This window comes from Oryzias melastigma, linkage group LG11 (genome assembly GCF_002922805.2).
Source record: "Oryzias melastigma strain HK-1 linkage group LG11, ASM292280v2, whole genome shotgun sequence".
NCBI lineage: Eukaryota > Metazoa > Chordata > Actinopteri > Beloniformes > Adrianichthyidae > Oryzias > Oryzias melastigma.
Window position 1 is genome coordinate 19,582,218 of NC_050522.1, and position 17,377 is coordinate 19,599,594.

General features: G+C 41.5%; 3 protein-coding genes across 5 annotated transcripts in view; 1 reads left to right on the forward strand and 2 right to left on the reverse strand.

Moving 5' to 3' along the window:
• Positions 1 to 408: 408 nt before the first annotated feature.
• LOC112162286 (ras-related GTP-binding protein C) lies at positions 409 to 6,185 on the reverse strand. Its single transcript, XM_024298087.2, has 7 exons — positions 5,973 to 6,185; positions 4,269 to 4,472; positions 4,002 to 4,201; positions 2,498 to 2,612; positions 2,287 to 2,429; positions 2,061 to 2,209; positions 409 to 989 (listed from the first exon to the last, which is right to left on the reverse strand). The coding sequence occupies exons 1-7, from the start codon at positions 6,150 to 6,152 to the stop codon at positions 835 to 837; spliced, it is 1,146 nt and encodes a 381-aa protein (XP_024153855.1). The 5' UTR covers positions 6,153 to 6,185; the 3' UTR covers positions 409 to 834.
• Positions 6,186 to 6,385: 200 nt separating this feature from the next.
• ppt1 (palmitoyl-protein thioesterase 1 (ceroid-lipofuscinosis, neuronal 1, infantile)) lies at positions 6,386 to 12,564 on the forward strand. Of its 3 annotated transcripts, none has more exons than XM_024298115.2 (10): positions 6,386 to 6,524; positions 6,952 to 7,109; positions 8,845 to 8,954; positions 9,027 to 9,154; positions 9,227 to 9,297; positions 9,375 to 9,477; positions 9,556 to 9,646; positions 11,239 to 11,337; positions 11,406 to 11,477; positions 12,310 to 12,564. In XM_024298115.2, exons 2-10 carry the CDS (start codon positions 6,992 to 6,994, stop codon positions 12,430 to 12,432), a joined length of 915 nt encoding a protein of 304 aa, XP_024153883.1. In that variant the 5' UTR covers positions 6,386 to 6,524; positions 6,952 to 6,991; the 3' UTR covers positions 12,433 to 12,564. The 3 variants fall into 3 exon arrangements, with proteins under 3 accessions (XP_024153883.1, XP_024153872.1, XP_024153880.1); XM_024298104.2 differs by having other exon boundaries at positions 6,387 to 6,524; positions 6,920 to 7,109; XM_024298112.2 differs by lacking the exon at positions 6,386 to 6,524 and adding an exon at positions 6,636 to 6,656 and having other exon boundaries at positions 6,920 to 7,109.
• cap1 (CAP, adenylate cyclase-associated protein 1 (yeast)) overlaps positions 12,565 to 17,377 on the reverse strand; it is a 10,291-nt gene continuing 5,478 nt past the window's right edge. Inside the window, exons 2-13 of the mRNA XM_024298071.1 lie at positions 16,987 to 17,094; positions 16,814 to 16,914; positions 16,480 to 16,557; positions 15,802 to 15,945; positions 15,642 to 15,727; positions 15,470 to 15,575; positions 14,940 to 15,123; positions 14,555 to 14,733; positions 14,338 to 14,461; positions 13,489 to 13,571; positions 13,262 to 13,405; positions 12,565 to 13,181 (exon numbers count right to left, since the gene is read on the reverse strand). Of these exons, the coding sequence (XP_024153839.1) occupies positions 13,098 to 13,181; positions 13,262 to 13,405; positions 13,489 to 13,571; positions 14,338 to 14,461; positions 14,555 to 14,733; positions 14,940 to 15,123; positions 15,470 to 15,575; positions 15,642 to 15,727; positions 15,802 to 15,945; positions 16,480 to 16,557; positions 16,814 to 16,914; positions 16,987 to 17,092 (1,419 nt within the window). The 5' untranslated portion in view covers positions 17,093 to 17,094 and the 3' untranslated portion in view covers positions 12,565 to 13,097. The remainder of the gene's footprint in view (positions 13,182 to 13,261; positions 13,406 to 13,488; positions 13,572 to 14,337; positions 14,462 to 14,554; positions 14,734 to 14,939; positions 15,124 to 15,469; positions 15,576 to 15,641; positions 15,728 to 15,801; positions 15,946 to 16,479; positions 16,558 to 16,813; positions 16,915 to 16,986; positions 17,095 to 17,377) is intronic.

The following is a 17,377-nucleotide window of genomic DNA, read 5'->3' on the forward strand; positions in this document are numbered from 1 at the left end:
AAGGAATTATAGCATCTACAGTATTATTCAGCATATTTCCTTACATTTTGTCCTTTTAATATAATTCAGCTGCAAATTAACTTGATCTACACTGTTTCATTTTGAATATGAAGCATTAGGTACTGTAAATTTTAATTGTTTTTTTGTATTGTTTGGCTACCTGATAGCTAATTTGGCTAACTTTTTTCTGATCGCTAACAGGTGTTGTTAACTTTTTCTGCAGCAAAAAACCATGCTGCATAGTAGCAAATACATTACTAGAAGAAAAACAAAATGTTATTTGCCAATTATGGTAAGGGGTAACTAAATGTAAAAAGCCATTTTAGAGATGATAGATTACATGCATCGTTATTTAGGTCACATTAATGTTCCAAACCCGCGTATTGACTTGATAAAACATGACACAGCTCAGTATCAAACCTTGTTTATTAAAGACTCACAATCACACACACACACACACACAACAATAAAATTGTGTTTTTGAGATTTCTGAAGCAGATGTATGATTTTACAAACAATAAATCTAGTTTTTTAATTAATGCAGCAGCACTCAAATACATTTTAAAATATACAAAGAAAAAGAAAAAAAAGGATTTTAGACCCAAACTTGACCCCCCTCACAAGCGAGGAGAAAACTAGTAGAAATCAACTAACTGATAAAAAACACAAGAGATCCTGCAGCAAGTGAGAGAATTCATATGAAGAGCATCATTAAACTCTGTCCAGTGTCTGTGAGAAACTTCATGAGTCAGTGCTCCGTTTCTAGTGACGTTCAGTGGAGTTTGGTGCTGAAAGCTGATCATTCGGAAGTGGAAAGTGTAAATCTGCGACGGATCAAACGGCGCTTCCGTTTAGCGCTGCGTACTTCAGGCCCGGCTGGTTGCTACAGGAACTGGCGGGTCTCCAGGCGGCGCCTTCAAACGAGCTGCCCACCTCAAACACCTCGTGGATGGCTTTCCGGAAACAGTGGAAGTTATAGTCGATTAAACCTGCAGAGACATTAAAATACAGTTTATGAAGTATACATGAAGTTTGCTCATAGAAACTAAAATAACTTGATAGAAAACCAAAGAAACATTTCGAAACGGAGGATTTTGCTTCAAGCGTTGCATTTTTAAACCCTGAGATCAGAGCATTCTTGTGAGAATTTGAGACCTTTAATCTGATCACTTGTGAGTGGATATGAAAGGTTTTTAGGATCGAAGATAAAAATCTCATCAGTGACTCTGATTTCATCACACTAGATTCTGGTTTGATAAAAATAATGAAATGTCATTGGCGTAAAAACGTTTATTGTTATCTTTTATTTTTTTATGTATTTTTTGATTCCAGGTGAGACTACAGTTAATTTCAACAGTTATAAAAAGAGACAATTTTAAAATTTTAATTTGTGAAAATGCTAACAAAGCTGTCTCTGTTTTTTTACGCATTCCCATTAGGTGGTAGTAACAGGTAGCGTGGCTAACGCCTCTAACGTGGCTAACGCTTTTAATGTGACTAATGCTTCTAATGTGACTACGAGGCTAACGCTTCTAACGTGGCTAACGCTTCTAACGTGGCTAACGCTTCTAACGTGGATAACGCTTCTAACGTGGATAACGCTTCTAACGTGGATAACGCTTCTAACGTGGATAACACTTCTAACGTGGCTAACGCTTCTAACGTGGCTAACGCTTCTAACGTGGCTAACGCTTCTAACGTGGCTAACGCTTCTAACGTGGCTAACGCTTCTTCTAATGTGGCTAACGCTTCTAGCGTGGCTAACGCTTCTAACGTGGCTAACGCTTCTAACGTGGCTAACGCTTCTAACGTGACTAACACTTCTAACGTGACTAACACTTCTAACGTGGCTAACATGGCTAACCTTTCTTATGTAGCCATTGCTTCTGCACCCTATAGTGCAGAAAACTGTTTTTCCCCTGTAGCCGGGTACCAAGTAACTCCTGTTTTAAACACCTTGAGGAACTTCTTCCGCTGGATCTGCGGACATGTCTATGGTTCAGACATGAAATCACACGGTTGTTATTGGGATCCAGTGGAGCCTCAGGTGAAAAACCCACCTTTCCTTTCAAAGCTCTCCTCTCTAAGGATGCAGACCAGAGCCAAGAACTTGGTGACCTCCTTCAGGTAGAGCACGGTCGTGTTATTCAGCTTGATGATGGCTAGAGACTCTTTGTCGTAGGCGCAGCCGCTGCCGTCCTCCATCAGCCTGAAAGAAAGGCAGTCGCCGTTGAACACTTCAGGTCAGGAGAGCTTCTCTGACGTGTTCTCGGAGGTTCCTCTCACCCGTAAATGCAGGAAACGTCGATGACCACGTCGATCATGTCGCAGCAGAGCTCATAGGACTGCATGTCCACAGGAGAGCTGTCTGTGGCGATGTAGATCTTGCTGACCACGTCGAACAGGAAGGCCTTCTCGATGGCGGAGTGCTGGAGGGCAAGAAACACATTAAGAGACAGACGAGGAGCTACCATCGACACGAATCCACGAGACACACCGAGATAAAGATGTTCAGGAGGTTCTCCAACGTCGGCAGCTGAGGGATGAGCTTCTGCACGACTTTGCTGAAGGCCTCAAATATGGAGTGATCGTAGATGCTGGTCAGGTAGAAGCTGAGGAAGAGTGAGCAGAAACAACAGATGGTTGGTCCAGACGATCCCGGGATCAGGAGGAGAACCTCTAACTCAGAAGACATTCATTTATAAATTTTGAATCTAAACTTCCACGCGTCATTAAATGCACCAAACATAACAGCAATTGAAACAATTGAAACGACTTTTATTTATACTTTTTGGTTCAACCTGTCAGTGAATGTATAGTTTTAGGAAGTGAACTGCACACTATTAGAGCTGTGCAGCAAAAAGTTGTTTTTGTTTAAATCTAGAAGTGAGACGACAAGGAAAAGGTCACATACTTGAAACTGTCAGAACATAGATCTGTGACATCTAGAATAAGGTCATTTCCGAGTTCCTTCACTACTTAGAGCACAATATAGGGTAACCTGAGACTCTGGAGCTCCTCTTTAAAGGGTAACCAAACCATGAAGTTGAAGGCGGACTCCACCCACTGCCGAAATTTGAAAATCCAGTCAGAGGGGCGGGGCTTGGGGGCTGGCTGGACTGTTATCATTGCTGGAGCTGCAGATCATGATGTCAGACTTCTGAAACTTACATGGTTTGACCAATCACAAAATTCAACTGTAATACCTCATTTCACCTTTAGGGGGCAGCACACGGGTGATTTTTGACTATATTTTGAAGAATTAAACAGTTTTATTTCGGTTGATCAAAATTTTGGCTATGACTAACAGACAGAACTTTTAAAGCCCCATTTATAGAAGCCAAAAAAAGTTAATTTAGGGTTTGGTTACCCTTTAATCCCTCCATTTTGGCTCTTTGGGTTTGAAAAAAGTGCAAATAATTTAAAATAATGTTAAAAGAATTAGTTAAGTTCTAATATATGCTGCACAGTAGGATCTAGGTTTGAATTAGCATTTTTAAATCAAGTTAATCTGCTGCAGCAGGAAGATATGATTTGACACATGATGTTTTATTTTGAAAGGAACTTTTCCATTCTGCTGTAAAAAATAAAGAAATTAAAGTTATTTAAAGAAAAAAACTTTTTTTTAGTTCAATTGTTGTAAATGTTTGAAAGCTACATTTAAAAAAAATAGATGAATGGCTGCATAAAAATAAATAAAGTATATTTTCTAAAAGATAAAGTGGGTTTTGGTTTTAAGAAACTGGACCAAATGGCTCTTTTGGTGTTAAAGGATGCAAACCCAAGGGTTTTGTTGGAGTGTCCGAAAACAATTCAAAAATCCATTGCCTTGGAAATTTCCCAGAAGTCTTTGCCAAAAAAAAAACAAATGTGCATCTATTGTTACGTTACATCAAAGTCCACATGAAATAATCTTTCAGGGGTGAGGGAGTAGTGAGGGAATTCAGACAAAACCTCAAGCAGCTGGGCGTGACTTTGTGTCACCTGAACATCCGCCTCACCTGAGGTGAAGCTTCTCCAAGCTTGCGTCGGCCAGGTCATCGTTGGCCCTCTGGTGGATGTCTCTCTGAGTCTCTATCTTGTGGTCGTCCGACAGTCCGTCCACTTTATGGATGAAGACCTCAAAGTTGATGTCTGGGTTCACCTTGTAGGCTCTGGAGACGGTCAGGTGCAGACGCCCCAGAGCCTCCATGTAGTCGTCCTGTTGAAGGAGGACTGATTAGACGTCGCCTCATTAGACACAGAAAAAAAAGAAAATGGCGTCCTACCTGAGCGTCGATGACGAAGATCAGGGCGCCTGTTCCTTTGAAGATCATCTCACTGTCGAAGGTGGGATCGAAGAAGTCTACCTGGCCGGGAAAGTCCCAGATCTGGAAGTTGACGAAGGAGCTGCTGGAAATGTCGTCCTTGTAGATTTTGTTGGTGCTCTCCAGGAACAGAGTCTCGTTGGGCGACATCTTGTGGAAAACGACCTGGATGAAGATGCAAGTGGATTGTTGTGAACTGTTATTGTGTTGATCAAAAACAAAAGTTCAGTCGAAACTGAGGAAAACTACACTGTAAAGAGATCAGCGAGGACATAACTCCAAATATTTTTCAATAAACTATTTAATTTTAGTACCTAAAGACATTCTGACATTATGGATACATGAATATGACTGTACTGCTTTTTGCAAATCCTTCTGTACTTGGATTGAACAGCTCCATGTGAATACGTGTTCACTTAGATTTCTGCGTTTTATATCAATTGTCATCTTTGACTGCAGTCAGTTATTTTGCTTCCCCTTTGTCATCCATAAACATATCGATTCACACAGTAACTGAACCGCGCTAGAGTCCATTTGCAAAAAATCTGTACTTGTGTGAATCGACGTTATCTCTGGGAAAGTGTTTTAAGTCGACTTTCATCTTAGACTGCAGTGGTTTTTGTTTATTTTTCTTTCTCTCTGTTGTCCATAAATATGTTTTCACACATACTGTAACTGAAGCGCGCCAGAGTTTATTTGCAAACTCTTCAATACCTGTGCTGATCAAACAGCTCTCAGTGAAAGCGTGTGAATTTAAAATTAAAAGTGACTATTCTCACATGTTTTTTCTTAAAAAACGTGCGGCCAGTGCTTAACTTTTTCCTTGGCCACATAGACCCGGAAAGAAGGGTTAAAGTTAGGATTATGGATTACAGTTGGGGTTAAACCACTATAAGATTCCTGAGTGAGGCTGTGTCTGCAACTCACCACTCCCTCAGGAGGGGTCAAATGCAGAGAAAACATTTCATCTTTGACCTCAGTCTGCATTTTTTCCTCTTATTTCTGGTTAATTTACATTTTTAAACACACCTATTGCAGTTTCAGGTTTTCCAAATTAAGTACACTCAAGTTTCCAAGTTTTTCCTTAAAGTTAAACTATTTGACTCAATGTTTTTACTCAAATAGACCTTGAGAGGAAGAGAGAGACAAAACCAGGATTAACAAATCAATAAATGAGTCAGACATGCCTGATGAGATCAATTTTTTTAAGGCAGGGCAGAAAAAAGAAAATATTGACTCTGTGGATCGATCTGATGCAATCTCAGAGCTTTTTTCAAACAGTCCAAGGAAGGAAGGCGGCTTCTAGATCAGCATCCTTTATCATATGATGGATTAAATCTGATCATAATGTCTAGATTTTCGTCCAATCACATGCTCTCTTCATGTATCTGCTGATCTGATCAACAAAGATCAGCAGATGTTTGTGCATGATCATCGTCTTCTTATGGAGGATAATCAAAAGCATGTTTGAGGCAGAACATGAGCCAATTCGTTGTCATGACAACGCCAGCATACAGACATGCCTGATCATGAATGCTTCTGTCTGACCTGTGAAGCTTTCAGAGGCTTCAGTGGAGGAGTCACGTGACCTCCTCCCACCACCTGATCTGATCCGTGGAAGTGAATGCTGGAGCTGGACCTCGGAGCGAGCCCGAACCCGCCTACCTTCTGGATGGAGGACTTGCCGCTCCTCCTCAGCCCCATCAGCAGGATCCTCGGCTTGTCTGCGGGGGGGCAGCTCTCCTCCAGGTCCTGCTCCTCCCCCCCGTAGCCGAAGCTCTTCGGGAAGGAGCCCACCACGCCGTAGCTGCCGGACAGAGCGGGGTCCTCGTACTGGATGTTCATCCTGGGGTTCGTTTAGAACCGGTTCGGAATCTGCACGACCCGACAGAAACGCTGAGGTTGGGTTTCACAACCAGCTAGCATGACAAGCTAATTCGGAACACAGCCGCAAACAAAACCTCCGCACCGTTTACACGTTCACCCGCCGGGTCAGACCCGAACCTGCCCATGCGGGGCCCCTCATGACCGGCACCAAGTGGTTCAAAACCCCAAAGAACCCCTTTAAATCCGTGTAAGCTAACTGACCAAGTTAGCTTGAAGTTCCAGCCCCGCCCCCTAATGAGGACCCTCCCCTTTCATTTGATTGGCTCTCTGCTCCAAACACCAAATCACGTGACAAGCAGTCGACCGGCCAAGCAGGAAGAAAGTAAGACGGTGAGTAATGTTTTTTAAAGGTTTTATAACCGTTTTCCGCCTTTTTTATCCTAAGAATCGACTTTAGATTCAAGATTTTCTAAAATGTGTTCCTTTGCATCCAACTGGGACCTCACTACGCATTTATTTGAAGTAAATAACCCGATATTTTATATAAAAAAGCTTTAATTTGCGCCGTGAGACATTTATTGTTGTTTTAAAAGCTCTGTCGTCTTTGATTCCAGTTCCCTGTTCCTGTTTTTAAACAACTTTGTTCGTTTTTTAATGCTACAAAAGCATTAAACTGATAATGAAAATGAAAGCATGGATGTGGTTCAATAAATGTTGTAATCTGATCTGACTCAGTAATTTAGATGTTTTATTTTATTGTATTTTGTTTTATATTTTGTCCAAAGAGGAGCAACAGAAAGAAATCCCACCGTTTCAGATCTGACTTGAATCAAGTGAGAAGAGGAAAGTGAGTCAGGATGGCTGCCCTCCTCCTGTTCAGTCTCCTGCTGGCTGCTCCGGTCCTCCTGGTGGCGTCCGGCCCGGCTCCCGGCTCCACCAACAACACGGTGCCTCTGGTTCTGTGGCACGGGATGGGTGAGTTTCTGCTCAGGACAAAAACACAGTTTGTGTAGGATTAGTGTCATGTGACTCAGAAACTGTGCTGAACTTTGGTTTAAGCCTCTTTTCTGGAGCAGGTCCAGGTATTTACAGGAAACAACCTCTAACAGAACCAGAACCAGGAGATCCACACCGCAGTCACCTGAAAGTCATTCTAAACTACAAACAAACAATCATACAGAAACCTTTGTGGGCTCACACTTCTGCTGGTTTCATGATCTTAGTTTCTACAAAGTAAATCCTTAAAGGCTTGCAAGTTAAAAAAAAGTAACATCTCGAATGTTGTCAAGTTTTTACTAAATGAACCAAAAAATTAGACAAATCTAAGATGTATTATGTATAAACAAGTAATTTTGTCCTAATAAAATGTTGCACTACAGGCAAAAATTACGTGTGTCATATTGTTAATCAAAGAAGGGAAAAAAAACGCTTACAAAAATGGATAAAATGCTGTGTAACTTGAAAAGGATCACACAAAAGCTAAAAAATACTAAAGGAAGCTAAATGTTTAACTTTTATGCTAAATGTAGCAGAAGAAAATATATCAGAATGTTCAAATAATGAACTAAATGCAAAAAAAGCAAAGAAACAACAAGCTGGCAGAAAAAAGTTTCATAAAACTGTACAATAACTCAAAATGCTAAAAGAAACTTTTAAAAAAGTAATCAAAGATCCAGTTGCCGGGCAGAATACGGAATTCTCCTAGCTAATCATCTGTGCGATGATGTCATCAACTCTAAATTCCGGAACTTATCATTAGCAAAATCAGTTTTTATCTTATAAATTGGTTTAAAGCTTTTTGAAAGTATTCATAAGAATAATATTGAGTTTTTAAAAGCTTTATACAAGTGAAACTACTGCTGTGTTTTTAGTTCAAACATAAAATAAGCTCTTTTTTTCTAGCTAACCATAGCTTAGCATGCTAAAAATGTAAAGTGCCAAAAAGAACTGGAAAAGGATTTTGGTGCCTTTTTATTGCTTATACAGTAACTTAGTTTGAAATGAGAAAAATGTACATATATAGTGGTTAATTGTTTAGAGAAATAAATAAAAGAGGACCTCAGCAGACTGTAATTTTATATATGCTAACATTTCTACTTCAAAAATGATTAGTTGTTAGCAGAAGATGCTTCAGCGATCATTTTCATCCACTGTATGTTCTGTAACTAGTTGAATTACTTCCGCTTTTCTAAGAAGTGAACCAAACTTTGCATTCCACAGTGGTTGAAAATGATAAAATCACAGGGGAAGCGAAAAAGCTGTTGGGTCGTTTGAAAAAAAAAAAAAAAAAAACATTGGTGCTTGAAGACACTTTAGCTTCCAGATATAATCTCCTTCAAAAGATAAAATATTGTGATGTTATTGTTTTTATTTTTCTGAATTATTTGAAAAATAACTGAGGTTTTTGATTTTTATATCAGATAAAAAATATGTGAGTGTTGTATTTGTTTAGATCTGATTCTCATTTAGTTCCTCAAGGCTCCATTCTAGGGGTCCTCTCATTTTAAATGTGTGTATTCTCCTATTAAGTTACAACAATATGCAGATGACACACATATTTATATTCATGCTTATATTAAAGTTTGGTTGGTATTATGGAATTAGGAATAAGAGTTTTTGGAAAAACTGAGTGGGTTTTCCGAGATATGAAGTTGAATGAGGCAGTCATGTTCAGTTCAGGTTTCAGTAATGCTAATTCGTGTTTCCACAGGCGACAGCTGCTGCAACCCGCTCAGCATGGGCGCCATAAAGAAGATGATCGAGCAGGAGATCCCTGGCATCTATGTGCTGTCGCTGATGATTGGGAAAAATGTGGTGGAGGTGCGTAATAGTTACGAAAATGGGTTTTAATCAGTTTGATTTTAATCGGATTTCGCCGTTTTCCTCCTGCAGGACACAGAGAATGGGTTTTTCCTGGACGTGAACCATCAGGTATCGATGGTGTGCAGTCAGCTGGCTCAGGACCCAAAGCTGCAGGGGGGGTACAACGCCATGGGCTTCTCACAGGGGGGGCAGTTCCTGTACGTAGCGGCAGCAGGTTCTGGTTCGTCCATCAGTCCAGGGGCTGATTTATCCCACTTTGTGTTTTTCAGGAGAGCCGTGGCTCAGCGATGTTCCTCCCCACCAATGAAGAAGCTGATCTCTGTTGGGGGCCAGCACCAAGGTGATGAAATCCCAGGAGGGAAGGTGATGTCACACACCCGGAGCTCCGGCTATGACATTGCTCGTCTTTGTATCCAGGTGTGTACGGGCTGCCCAGGTGTCCCGGCGAGAGCTCCCACGTGTGCGACATGATCCGCGAGGCTCTGAACAGGGGGGCGTACAGCGACCTGGTGCAGAAGCAGTGAGTTGAGTGCGGTACTGGCGCAGTGGCCCCAGATCCAGAGCGCGCTCTAACTCAAAAGTGTGTTTGTGTTGTCAGCCTGGTGCAGGCCCAGTACTGGCACGACCCTCTCAATGACAACCTCTACAAGAAGCACAGCGTGTTTCTGGCAGACATCAACCAAGAGAGGGTCAGTATGTAGAGTCCATCCCAGCAAAGTCCTCATCAGCAGCTGTGGGAGGCATGATAAAGATTCCGAAATGTGGGAAAAGCCTGGAAGACCTTTTGACCCAATGTAGCATAATTAGCTTAAATGAGGCGGGTCGTAAATGACCGGACACAACTTTACAGTTGATGGTGTAGTGATTTAGCAGTTTTCATTTTTGGTTTTCATCCACTTTTCTAAAATTTTGCTTTTTAAAATAACACATGCTCTTTGACAAACTTTACAAATGTAAAGTTTAGCGTAGTGCCTTTACACTGATACGCAAAACTTTACGGTAAAGTGTGGCACAACGGCACAAAACCACTTTTCTTTGACAGAATCAGGTGATTTACTTTTAGCAAAAACTGCATTACAGCTAGGTGTTGCATACCAGTCCAGAGTGGCTTTTCTCCATTTCAAGATCCGCTGGAATTACGTTAATTGCATAAATGGTTATGGTAGTCAAAATAATGTAAACAATGGAGCTAAAGCTCCATTTACCTTTTTGAAATTCAAAATATATATGTGTATATATATATATATATATATATATATTTGTACCTGCATAAACATTTCGTGCTTACATTTATTTTTTAATCTTAGCAATGTTGTCTTATAAGTATTACAATTCATCTTCAAGGTTTTTGCAATTTAGCTAGTTGTAGAATGCTAACTTTAGCATTCCAGCTCTTTACAATCTTAACATTTCTCTATATAGTTTGTTGTTAAAGATGTAATATAGAATTAAATTAGCCACCCACAGGTTTTTTTTCTTGTTATCAGGGTTTTTTCCCTTGTTTTTTATGATTTAGCTAAGCTAGCATATTTTTGTTATTTTTTTTTCCCCATTTCTAAATTCTTTCTAATGTTGTTTTTTTTTCTTTTAGACGTAAAAAAAAAAAATGACCAAAAAACAGATCAATGATTAACATTTTATTTGTTTTTGCTGTGTAATATTTATTAGCGTATCTAACATGTTGAGCATTTTTGTTCTGTTTATTGTTTTCCAATGTCCGTTTTTTAGGTGCAAAACACCTAAAACATAAATATTTATTTATTATTTAGAACTTATTTAAATAGATGATTAACCTTTTATTTTTTTGTTGTCTGATTTTTATTGCTAATGGCTAACATTTTTAGCAGTTTTATTTTTTCTAGCATTTTTGTCTTGTTTTTAACGTTTTCCAGTTATTTTTCTTTTTTTTATGGAAATAGAAACACATTTAGCATGAAATGGAAGCTTTTATTTTCTTTGTCTTATATTTGTTACAGTGGCTAACATTTTTAGCATTAAATCAGCATTTCTTTGCATGTTTCTTACATTTTGGGAGATTTTTGTCGATGTTCATTTTTTTAAATAGGTAATATGAATGCATACACAAATATTTTTTTATTATAAAATACTCGATTTATTATCTTTGTCTAACATTTGTGGTAGAGGCTAACATCTTTAGCATCTGGTTTACTTCTGTTTATTTTTTTTTTTATTCTGCACTTTTTAGCATTTGGCAGTTTAGTGTTAAATAATAAATCATTTCAGTTTTGATTTTAGTAACCGTCTCATTTTACCGCTGCAGACCGTAAACGAGACGTACAAGAAGAATCTCCAGCAGTTAGAGAAGTTTGTGATGGTCAAGTTTCTGCAGGACTCGGTGGTGGATCCCGTCGACTCTGAGGTGAGCTCTTCACGGATCTTGTAGATTTGGAAGGAAGTGGCACTAAAAGCTGCTCCTGATCCCCTCAGTGGTTCGGCTTCCTGAAAACAGGCCAGGCCAAAGAGACGGAGACTCTGCAAGAGAGCGACCTCTACAAACAGGTACGGCCTCTTTCCTTTTGAATAAATAAATATTAACAGATGAACATCTTATTTCTAGCTCAAAAATTCACAACAAAAATGATTTTTTTTATTAAAATAAAGAACAAAAAGATAAAGTTTGAATGTTTCTATTAGAACTAAAAATATAATTTTAAAATAAACTATGCTGAAATCCAGAAAAGAGCAACAGATCTGAACAGAACAAGTCTTTATAAATAATTTGGTCCATACGAAACAGGAAAATTATTTGAAAGTCATATTTTCAGATTAAATGATATGGTTTCTCCATTTCTAAACATCTTGTACTGGATTAAAGCTAAAGTTTGTTTTATATTAAAAATGTTTCAAAGAGCAGAGTGAACGCAATTCTGCTAAAAAAATATTTATGAAATTTAAAACTTAAGTTTATATAAACATTTCTAATCAGGCTTTTTATTCATTATACAACATGTATTGCAACATTTCTGTGAATCAGTAAATTAAAGCTCAATTTCATTTTTTTTCTGTGTTAAACAGCTTTTCTCAGTCATCCCTCCAAAAATTGTGATTTTCAACTAAAAAGACAAAATAAAAAGTTAAATTAAACTTGAGATTTAAAAACTTAAGTCCATTTTTTAAAGTACTACTTCTGCATTTCAGTTTGTTTAAATTTGAGCTCAACAGTAAAAATAAAGCTGAGGCCTCCTAGTGGCAAGGAGGTGTAACTGCAGGACTCAATTGCATCTTTTGGTGTTTAGAGGTCTTTGAGATCTGCAGGAGACAATTTTCACTGCATTCTCTGGTGTTCCGATCTGGATTTCTATTTTTCTCTTTTTCCGTCCCCACCCTGCAGGACCGGTTGGGCCTCGCTGCCATGGACAAAGCCGGAAAGCTGGTCTTCCTGGCCACCGAGGGAGACCATCTGCAGTTCTCCAAGGAATGGTTTGACGCCAACCTGCTGCCGTACCTGAGGTAGTGGTGCACGGACCCGCCCCCTCCACCCGCCATGACCTCCCTCCTCCTCTCGCCGCTTTAACAGATCAAACTTTTCTAACACAATAAAACGTCTCTGCTGTGAATCTGATCAATAAAAGACACAAACTCTGAATCTTTGCAACAGTTTAATGACGTCTCAGCACTAACGAGAACATTTCTGATTCTGGCCCCAAAATAAATCAAAGAAAATGAAAGATCTAAGGATGTTTTGCTCACATCTGGACAAACTTCCAGGTGGATCAAAGGTGCAGCTTTCAGTTTTCCTGATGTGGAATGTTTCTAACGCCCCGAACGCTCCCGCATGGTTGAAGGGAAACCGTGGAATTCTGATGGAAGCGGCTTCGAGGTCATGTGACGCTGGAGGATCTTAGCTGTTGGCAAACTCATGAACGCCTGTGAAAGTGCTAGCCGTTGCAGGGATGCTGCTCGCTGCTAATTGGCTGGAGGCTCTGCTGCAGGGAGCAAGCAGCCCTCTGATTGGCTCTTGTGGGAGGTGGGAAACAGCTGCAGCTGTGATTGGCCGATAGGGGGGAGGGAGGGTGGGTCATGAGGATTGAATCTCAGTCTACAGCGTGATCGTTAGCTGGTAGGGGGTGGGACTTGTGGAATGGGGGTGTGGAAAGCCCATGGAGGGGGCGGTCACATCTATCCAGCGATCTCTGTGGCTGTGGTCACCAGCTTCTGGCCGTCCCAGACAGTCTTGAACTGTTCGGGAACAGGAAGCTCCGTCTGCACACAAACACACGCAGCAGTGATGAGTCACGCCGCATCATCAGGACCAAAAACGACAACCGGGATGAGCGACTCACAAACTCGCCGTCCTTGTTGGGAACCAGGACGTTCATCTCGGAGCTCTTGGCGCTGACGAGCTCGCAGCTCAGCGAGTCTTTGCTCAGGTAAATGTGGCAGCCGTCCGTCTTGTTGATGGAGATGGTCGGGACCTTCCCCATGACCTGCGCACAAGCAAACCAGGAAGCTCAGCCGCGTGAACGCAGCGCAGCGATTGCAGCATTTACTGGAGGAGGGCCGCACGCACCTGGACCTTGACATCTCTGCAGTTGATGACCTCCACGATGCCGACCACATCGTCAAACACCAGGCCCATCTTCTTACAGTTATCTGCAGGTTCACAATGAGACGGCTTACACAGGATTTTATTTTGAAAAATAAAAGAACATATGAGGGCTCATCTGGGCTTACTTTTTATATTTCAAAATAAAAGTCTGTATGACATGGCTCATCTGGGCAACATGAGAAGCCTCATTTGAGCTTTTATTTTGAAAAATAAAACAGCCGTATGAGAATGCTTATGCAGGCTTTCATTTTTATCTTTAATAACATAGCCTATATGAAAAGGTTCAAATGGACTTTTGCTTTTTAAAAATAAAATATAGCCATTTAAGAGGGCTCATCCAGGCTATAATTTGCATATTTCAAAATAAGAGCCCATAGGCTTTAATTTAAAAAAATTTAAATATAGCCATTTAAGAGGGCTCATCCAGGCTTTATTTTTTGTATTTCAAAATAAGAGCCCTTAGGTTTTTATTTTGAAAATTAAAATATGGCCGTATGAGAAGGCTCATAAAGGCTTTATTTTTTATATTACAAAATAAAAGCCCATATGAAAAGCCTTAGATGGGCATTTATTTTGAAAATAAAATATAGCTATACGAGAAGCCTCACAGGCATTAATTTTTATATTTTGCAAAAGAAATCACATACAAAAGACTCATTGGCTTGTATTTTTACATTTCAAAATAAAAGTCCATATTAAAAGATTCAAATGGTAAAATACTGACATTTGAAAATTCCTTTCTAAGCAACAGCCAGCAGGGGGCGTATTGTGCTTGTATTCAGTTGAGAGCTGCATTGCTGAGATTCTCACCGAGGATGATGGAGTTGATCTTGCCTTTGACCTGCAGGGTGCTGTTGTTGCACTTGAAGGCGTACACCACCTGCTTGAGCTCAGTGTCGCCGATCACCAGGCCCTGCGCTCCCTCCTGGTTCTCCTGCGCTCCAAGAAACGGGAAGAGGAAGAAGAGGATGAAGATGCAGGAAAACTCTGCACATACCCGGCAGCCGAGATCAAATCAACCACTCACCACTCTCCACTTCTTCCCCTCCAGCTCCAGGACGGGGGGCAGCGTGCGGGCGGGGGCGGTGGAGGCCGCCGGTCGTGGGGAGGAGCCGAAGGGTTTGGGCCCCGAGCGGACCGGGCCGGTGTTACCCCGCAGACCCGGGTTCTTGTGGGTCTTCTCGTTGTCGCTCACGTGTTTCAGACCTGAGATAGAATGGAAGGACATGAAGGTTGAAGATGAAAGCCCTCACGCTCATAAAGGGTCCCTGAACGCCACATTTAAAATGATTCAATGGTAGAATAAATATTTTTTAATATTCAAAATGAAATTTATGGGATTTTGAAACTATTTATAAATAATTTGATTTAGCATTTTTTTAAATAAACTAAAATAAAGCCCCGCCCCTCACCTTTAGTGATGTCAGCCCCCTTGTTGATGGAGGCGAACAGAGCGTTGCGGCTGTCGCCTCCGCCGCCACCGCCGCTTGATTCGCTCAGGTCTGCGGGGGGAGGGGGAGGTCCAGGAGGAGGGGGTGGACACCCACCGGCGGGTGGAGCCCTGGGCGGCGCTGCAGAGGCGGAGGCCACGGGTCCCTGAGGAGGACGGTGTAGATGAGAGCTTGTTCATCACCACAGGTGATGTGAACTGTAGGTTTTTGCATGTGAATTTAATCCATGGTGTTTGCACGGGACGAGCAGGGAGGGGCTTCTTCTTCTACTATTTACAAGCGTAGATTTTGCTCCAGACTTTCTTTCACAGCTCTGTTCCAATACATAAAAAACTAGAATTTCACAAACCGCCAATTATTAATTTCTCCTTTATGATAGCTACATGTAAATGTACATTTATTTAGACTTTTTATTAAAATGGTTGCTTAAACGTGTGTTGCAGAAGGTGGAGTTAACGTAGCTTCACGTGGTTCTGAAGAAGGATACTCACAGTCTTGCTCCAGGTCAGCCCGGTGGTGTGATGCTCCTTGATGTAGTTCTGCATCTCGGTCCAGATGGAGACGTAGGCTTTGACCCAATCCACGTGCATCTTATCTCTGCGGACGAGACGAAGGTTCAGGACGCAGAAAACACAGACCCGCGTGGACGTGAAGACCACTCACTTCTCCTTGTAGTCCTTCAGCACGCGGTTGGTGTAGAACATGGCGGCGTCCTGCATCTCTTTGACATAAGGACCCGGCTTCGGCGCCTGCATGGGGAGGAGTCACGTGAGCGCATTGTCAGAGGGAGGAGCTCTGACCGACTTTACCTCAATGGCCTCACCATGGCAACCCATCCGAGCGCCGGCACGCTCTCGCTGACCGCAGACAGGTGGTTGAAGAGCGGCGAGGTCCGGTTCTGCTCGCGGAACGCCTGGACCTGCTGGATGGCTTTGGAGACGGGCTGCATCAGGGAGGTGAGGACAGTCTGCAGAGAGGACGGTTCTTTAACACACGAGGCCAACTTCTGGACGTCAAGAAGTTCTTAAATTTATTTGAAAAAATGAAACAAACAAATTAAAAGATCTGTAAGAAACACTTTTCTCAACTTAAACTTCCTAAAACATATTTTTCTAATACATGAAGAGAAATTATGTAAAAAAAAGTTGTTTTAATATCGGTGTAAAGAAGAGAATTTAACTTTTCTTTTTTTATTTTAAACAAAGATAAATATTTGAAGGACTTTTACTTTGAAAAATCAACCACAGACAAATGATGCTAAATATTTAAATAAAAGAACAACAAAAAAAGATCTAAAAGGCACTTTCTAAACATAAATTACTTTTTTTTTATAAAATATTCAACCAATTAGAAGTGTAAAGATAAAATATTTTAGGTGCATTTTTTAGCATTAAAATGGAACTATGTAATTTATGAAATTATAAACAGAAAACTTGACGTAAAAACACTGTAGTAGTGATTTAATGGAACCAAGTGGAAACAGTGAAGGTGTGTGGCTCACATCAGAGGGCTTCTGGGAGTTGGAGGCTGTGATGAGGAGCTGCCTCTGGCTGGAGAAGGCCTGCTTCATCATCTCTGCCTAAAGAGGAGCAAAACGTTTCAGAGGAAACGTGAAAGAGCTTCAAACTGCAGAAAACTGTTGATTATTGGGTCTATAAAAAGTTCCAACAATAACTACAAATCCCATGAGCAGCAGCTTAAAACTATCTCTGACAGCAGTGAGATGAGTCACTCTGAGCTGAAACAAAGCGAGGAAACTGTGTGCAGTTAACCACTCAGCTTCATCAGAACCGGGTCCAGGTTTTCTGGCGGGTTTTAAGGGGTGGGGCACTCACGTGTTTCTGGACGTCCCCGCCGATCTGCTGGCTGAGGGACAGGTACTGAGCCACGGGACCGCTGACGATGCTGTCGAAAGCCTCGACGTACGCAGACACGGCTGAAAGAGGAAGAAGTCACATGACGCTGGCTGCAGACACACCTGAAAGGGGAGGAGTTTGTGCACGGTTACCTCCCCCCGCAGAGCCTCCTGTGCTGCTGCCCCCCGGCCCCGACATGACCTCAAGTCGCCCCACGGCCACCTCCAGCCGCTGCACCAGACTCGCTAACTCTGCCATACCTGGAAAGAAAGAGCAAAACTCAGATTTCCAGAATGACCGTGAAGTCACCACAACTTTATTGGAACCAGGGGTTCTGGAGTTCCGAGAGCTCGTCAGCTTCTCGCCGATTGTAGTAACAAGTTCAGCACAAACGCGCTCTGTTCTTCGAGGCGGTGGTTCTGATCCAGGTGGTGTTTGTGTCAGAGCAGCCGGGCTCGTTAACGAGCTGAGCTCTTAACGAGCTGCAGCCCATTACAGGCTCAGACGTCTGTAGAACACCCGAGACTTTCCAGGAAGCAGCGA

What these genes read in the sequence shown, in the direction of transcription:
- LOC112162286 (XM_024298087.2), bottom strand. Translation starts at nt 6,152, where the DNA reads ATGAACATCCAGTACGAGGACCCCGCTCTGTCCGGCAGCTACGGCGTG. An exon ending in GCAAGTCCTCCATCCAGAAG is followed by an intron (nt 4,473 to 5,972) that starts GTAGGCGGGTTC and finishes ATCTTCATCCAG; the next exon opens with GTCGTTTTCCACAAGATGTC. An exon ending in TTGGAGAAGCTTCACCTCAG is followed by an intron (nt 2,613 to 4,001) that starts GTGAGGCGGATG and finishes ACTCTTCCTCAG; the next exon opens with CTTCTACCTGACCAGCATCT.
- ppt1 (XM_024298115.2), top strand. Translation starts at nt 6,992, where the DNA reads ATGGCTGCCCTCCTCCTGTTCAGTCTCCTGCTGGCTGCTCCGGTCCTC. An exon ending in GGTTCTGTGGCACGGGATGG is followed by an intron (nt 7,110 to 8,844) that starts GTGAGTTTCTGC and finishes GTGTTTCCACAG; the next exon opens with GCGACAGCTGCTGCAACCCG. An exon ending in TGGATCCCGTCGACTCTGAG is followed by an intron (nt 11,338 to 11,405) that starts GTGAGCTCTTCA and finishes TGATCCCCTCAG; the next exon opens with TGGTTCGGCTTCCTGAAAAC.